We start from the raw sequence: 5,010 nt of genomic DNA on the forward strand, positions 1-5,010 counted from the left end.
TTATTATTATCATTTTTCTAATTCTTTAACCTCATAAAGTTTTCTTATATCTTTCCATGTCTCTTTACATAATTATCTTGAAATATATTGGAGTTTTTCGCTGTTAACCATATTTCCAGATACTTCACCTTTTCCTCAGTTGTCAGCCCACTGGCCATCTGCCAATCTTCTTTTGCCTGTGCATCCATATTTTTCACTAAAACCTTAGTTTTAGTTGTTTTAAGACCTGCAATGTCTCCATGTTTCCTTATTTCCTCCAATAACTTAGGTACACTTGTCAAGGGTTCTTCTACAGAAAAGACCATATCACCTGCAAAGGCTTTTATAATTCTGTTGGCGCACCCTTATCCCCTTTATGTCAGAATTATTTCTTATCCTCCGAATCAACACCTCTAGGGCTGATATAGATTAAAGCAGTGATAGGGGGCATCCTTGCCTTGTCCCCTTCTATATCTTACACTTCTCCTGTAATGGCATTATTTACAATCAGGCTTGCAGTTTGATCTGTATAAATTGCCTTAATTCCTTTTATGAATATGACTCCTGATTCCATTTCCCCCCCTAATAACTTAATCATAAATGACCAAAAAAAATCAATAGGGACTAATCGAAGGTTCTGCACTTCGGCAAGAAGAACCAGCTGCACCAATATAAAATGTGGGATACCTGGTTTGCTAGTAGTACATGGGAAAAGGATCTAGGGGTCTTAGTGGACCACAAGCTTACCATGAGTCAACCCGAGAGTGATGCAGCAACAACAAATGCTAATGCAACAGAAAAGTGTCCCAATCAATGGAAGACAATAACACAATGAAATTCAAAACAGTAACAATTTATTGCACGTTTATTCAAAATCCATGAAAAACTATTTAGTTTAAGTAATGCAAGAAAATCGATCAGCTTGATCCAGCGGCACCAGAGAGAGCCATTTTCAAATAACTCAAGGGCAGCCTGTCACATGGAAGATGCAGCAAGCTCCCCCCACCCTGCTCTGTATGGTAGGACTCGAACCAATGGCTTCAGGATACAACAAAGGAGATTCCGACTAAACATTGGTCAACAGAGGAATGGACTCCCCCTGGAAGGTGAAGGACTCTCCTTCCTTGCAGGTTTTAAAGCAGGGATTAGATGACCATATGTCATGGATTCTTCCTTCCTTCCTTCCTTCTCTTCAAGTTCGGCCCAATCTCAGTCCATATTTCATGGCTGGTCAAATCATCTGTCCCCCTCCTGATTCTCAGCGTCTCTTCTTCTGCCAATTCAGACATCCAAATAGAACCAGTAATTCCTTCAGGGAGGAAAATCATATCTCTTCTATGATGAGGTCATCTGGATGGAAGAGAATGAAAAAGAGAGAGAAACTCTGTTCAGTCCTCTCCGCTTTTTGTAGTTGGAATCAGTCTGGGAAGGCCAGGTGGGAAAGGCCTGCCAGGCAGGGAGTAGGTCCTGCAGTAATCCCAGCAAGAAGACCTGGGAGGTGTGCCATGAGCAAACAAGGGACAAGGAAGTTCGATGTCCCCAAGGTGTGGGGCTTACCTTCTTTCAGATTTTGCCGGAAACAGGCCAGCTCTGGCCGAATCACTGTGTTCTGCAGTGGAAAGAAAAATCTGAGTCAGATGACACTATGAACCCCACCCTGGATGGGTGGAAGAGAAGCAGCCCCACGCCAGGAAGGACAAGTCTCCCTATTGCGGGTTCCCCAAATGAATACAGGAAGGCAAGATACTTACCCTGAGGCGGGGGAATCTTCGTGAAACGGCCAGCAGCAGTGAGATGCTGCTGGCCGCTAGTTTTCTTTCGTCCTCACTTCCGCAAAGGGCGTAATATCTGAGGTCCTGCGGGAGGAAAGAAATGGGACAGTCAGTTGGGTAAGGGACGGGGGGCAACCCTAAAACCACTACTGATGCCACCAGGATACTTACAGTAAGAAGCTGAAGGAGGGTGCCAGCATTGGGGGCTTCCAGGAGGAGACCCCCCAGCAGGCTCTCAAATGGCCTCTTCAGTTCCTGCGGGAAAAGAGAGGAGAGAGGTTGAGTGCTGGGTTAAATCTTGTAAAGGTGTGGAAAAAAGAAAGAGCTGTGCAAAGCAGAGGGCATACCTCTTTTTCCTCCTCCTGTTCTGCACCCCGTAGAACTGCCTCCATTGCCTTATGCAGGATAGCACTGACCATAGCGAGGCTGAAATGGGGTCTCATAAAGCTGGAGAGAGAAAGTGAAGGGGTTAGGCGCTGTCTCCTCCAAGTCTCCCTTGCCCCCTTCTCCCTTCTGCCTACTCTTGCCCACACAAAGTTCCCCCTGGAGTTCTGCCCCCAAACCCCTGCAACCCCACCCCCACCCCAAAGACCCCACTCACCTAAGTTGGAGGAGGGCCTCAAAGGCCAGGGCCAGGCTCAGGGGGCGATCCCTGAAGTACTCCAAGTGGCCAAGGATATCCTGGAAGAGAGCAGAGGAGGAAAGTCAGCTCCTTCCGGGAGTCTCTAGAGGACGACTCCGACCCCAAACGCCAGTCCCTCTCTGCCCCTCCCTCCCCATGGGGGTCCCTCACACCACCCATCACTCACCAGAATGGCTTTGACCGCCTCCTGCTTGGAGTACTTTAGGGTTCGGAGCCCCCTGAGCCGAGCTGCCTGGCAGTCCTGGATGACCTGCAGGAGGTAGAGCTGATCTTTGTCCAGCAGCTGAAATGCAAAAGTCAGGCTGTCAGTTACTTGCAGGAGAAGGGCTCCTCTGCATCTGAGAGTGCAGAGTGGAGGGCAAAGAGTCCAGGCAGCGGGGGGCAGGTCTGAGGGATCCACTCCCTGATCTCGTTTTATCCAATACTCACCGCTAGGGGAGGCATGTGGAACCCCAGCACATCTGCAAAGAGAAGGACATGGGGACAGGTGAGTTCCTGAGCCCCTGGCAAGGCTGTTCCAAGAGTTTTCTCCTGGATTCAAAGTCCTACTACAGGGGAGGGACACCCCAGGCCTTGGGGGCCAATCCTGACCTCCTGCCCCCAGAACATGGCTCCCCAGGGAAGGTGCCTCTCCCGCTTACAACTGCCCCCCCACCTTGCCCCAAAGCCCAGCCCCCTGCTTCCTCCTTCGGACCCCACAAAATAGGGGGGTTGCTGGGGGGGTTGGGTTTCCAGATGCTGGCCCAGGTAGGCCTTGGGTCAGATCCAGCTGTCTGGCTCTGTGCATCTTTAGACTAGCTGCACCCCAGCCCATTTCTGCCCTCCTCTGTCCCCAAAAGGAGGGCCACTTGCTCACCCGAAGGCACAGGCTGCTCTGGGCCTTGCAGGGGGGCCACCTTGTTGCTGCGACCAATCAGGCGTCTTAAACACCTGAGCCTAGAAGAGATGAGCAGAGAGAGAGAATCAGAAGCCATCAGCCCCAATTCTTGGGTGTGTGTGTGTGTGTTTGTGTGTGAGGAGGGGCAACTGGACCAATTCCTTTCATCTCTCTGTAGTTCTGTGACCTGAAAGGTCATCACCAGAGCTGGAAAGAGGCAGCCCAGAGCTCAAAGGGCTGGCAGAGAGAGAAAGGAGGCCCCAAATGCTCTGGGTTCAAGAGCTCCAGCCCAAAGGAAAGAGAAGCATTGCCAGCTGTTAAAAGGCTGGTCTGCCTCGTCTTCTTAGGACAGCCCTGCCCTTCCCAGAGAGGGAGGAGACTCCTGGGAGGTGTCCCAGAAGAGGAGCAGAACATGAGGAAGGGGATGGAGTCTTCCTTGGAGCCAGAGAGACCCCCAAGAAGGGGGAGGCGGCTGATGTCGTAGGGCAACTGGAGAAATGCAAAATGGAGCCAGGCAGAGGTGTAGTGGTTGGAGGGCTGGACTAGGAGGACCTGGGAGAGCAGGGTTTGAATCCCCACTCAGCCATGAAGCTCCCTGGTGGACCTTGGGCTAGCCTAGCATACTTTGCAGGGCTGCTGTGAAGATAACAGTTAGTGGTAGGGAGAACCATTAAGGCCACCTTGAGCTCCTGGGAGGAAAGTGGGCTAGGAATGTCCTAGTAAATGTAAATGATGAGAGGGGAGAGAAAAGGGGAAGGCAGGGAAAGAGTGTGGAGGAGCTCTCTGGAGAAGACTGGCCGGGTCAATTTCCAGAGAGCTAAGGCTGCGCAGGGGACTCCAGGACTCACACCTCGCCCCCAGGAGACCAAGAGAAAGAAAAGGAATGCTACTTACAGTCTGCACATCTTCTTTGCAAAAAATTCCCTCCCTCCTCTCTAAACTATCTATCTAAAATGCCCACCCAAGTCTAACTCTGACACCACCCCCCAAACCCAGCCCTAAACCTAAGCCTAAGCCCTGCCCTAACCCTACACTTACCCCTAACTACTCCTCTAGAAACAAAATAAATATATCTATATATAAAAAAATGTAAAAATCGTGAAATCCGGGGTTCCACTTTTCTCCGTAACCGCTTGACCGATCGTCCTGAAATTTGGACACAACGATCCAGGCCACTCCTAGAGCGTTTTTGGGGGCAAGCATTCCTGAAATTGCACACCTGCGCAGGTACAGAAATGCTTTTCCACCAAGTCAAACAGTGCCCTCAAGTGGAATTCCTCCCACAGTACACCCCCTCCCTTCCTGTGAAATCTAAGCCACACCCACAAACCAAATGACATCATCATCAACCAAGCAACTGAAGGCCACAAAGGCGTCCATTATCACCCCTAGGCTCCTGTCAGGCTGCCAGGCCTCCGCTAGGCCGGGGGGGGGGGAGAGAATAACCCACAACAACGCACTTGGGGACATGGCATGGGGTTTTTACTTTACAATTTAACACCACTAACCCCCCAATCCCCCCCAAAAAGACAAAAATAAATATCACAAGACAAAAATAAATATCATCCTTCAAAGCGTCATGAGATATGCTGGTCATGGGGGGGGGAGGGACACAAGCAGAATAGATCATGGATCGGGACACGTGGGGGCAGTCACAGGGATTAGCCCAAGGACGCGTCACACCCACAAACCCTGCCTCCGCCATGAGATCCTGTAAAACAGGGGGACTCTGAGGCTCA

At 50.5% G+C, this 5,010-nt stretch overlaps 1 protein-coding gene across 1 annotated transcript; it reads right to left on the bottom strand.

Annotated features, from left to right (window-relative positions):
• Positions 1 to 865: 865 nt before the first annotated feature.
• Positions 866 to 4,310, bottom strand: LOC132591967 (uncharacterized). The gene is made up of 9 exons (XM_060273303.1): positions 3,251 to 4,310; positions 2,824 to 2,855; positions 2,561 to 2,677; positions 2,353 to 2,432; positions 2,099 to 2,198; positions 1,923 to 2,006; positions 1,731 to 1,835; positions 1,537 to 1,588; positions 866 to 1,329 (listed from the first exon to the last, which is right to left on the bottom strand). The coding sequence occupies exons 1-9, from the start codon at positions 3,468 to 3,470 to the stop codon at positions 1,304 to 1,306; spliced, it is 816 nt and encodes a 271-aa protein (XP_060129286.1). The 5' UTR covers positions 3,471 to 4,310; the 3' UTR covers positions 866 to 1,303.
• Positions 4,311 to 5,010: the final 700 nt, after the last annotated feature.

The sequence above is a fragment of the Zootoca vivipara genome, chromosome 4 (assembly GCF_963506605.1).
Source record: "Zootoca vivipara chromosome 4, rZooViv1.1, whole genome shotgun sequence".
Classification (NCBI taxonomy): domain Eukaryota; kingdom Metazoa; phylum Chordata; class Lepidosauria; order Squamata; family Lacertidae; genus Zootoca; species Zootoca vivipara.

Excerpts from the sequence above, each read along its gene's own strand:
- LOC132591967 (XM_060273303.1), bottom strand. The coding sequence starts at position 3,470 with ATGACCTTTCAGGTCACAGAACTACAGAGAGATGAAAGGAATTGGTCC. Across the intron at positions 2,856-3,250 it reads AGAGCAGCCTGTGCCTTCGG|ATGTGCTGGGGTTCCACATG; the intron begins GTGAGCAAGTGG and ends TTCTCTTTGCAG. Across the intron at positions 2,007-2,098 it reads AACAGGAGGAGGAAAAAGAG|GAACTGAAGAGGCCATTTGA; the intron begins GTATGCCCTCTG and ends CTTTTCCCGCAG.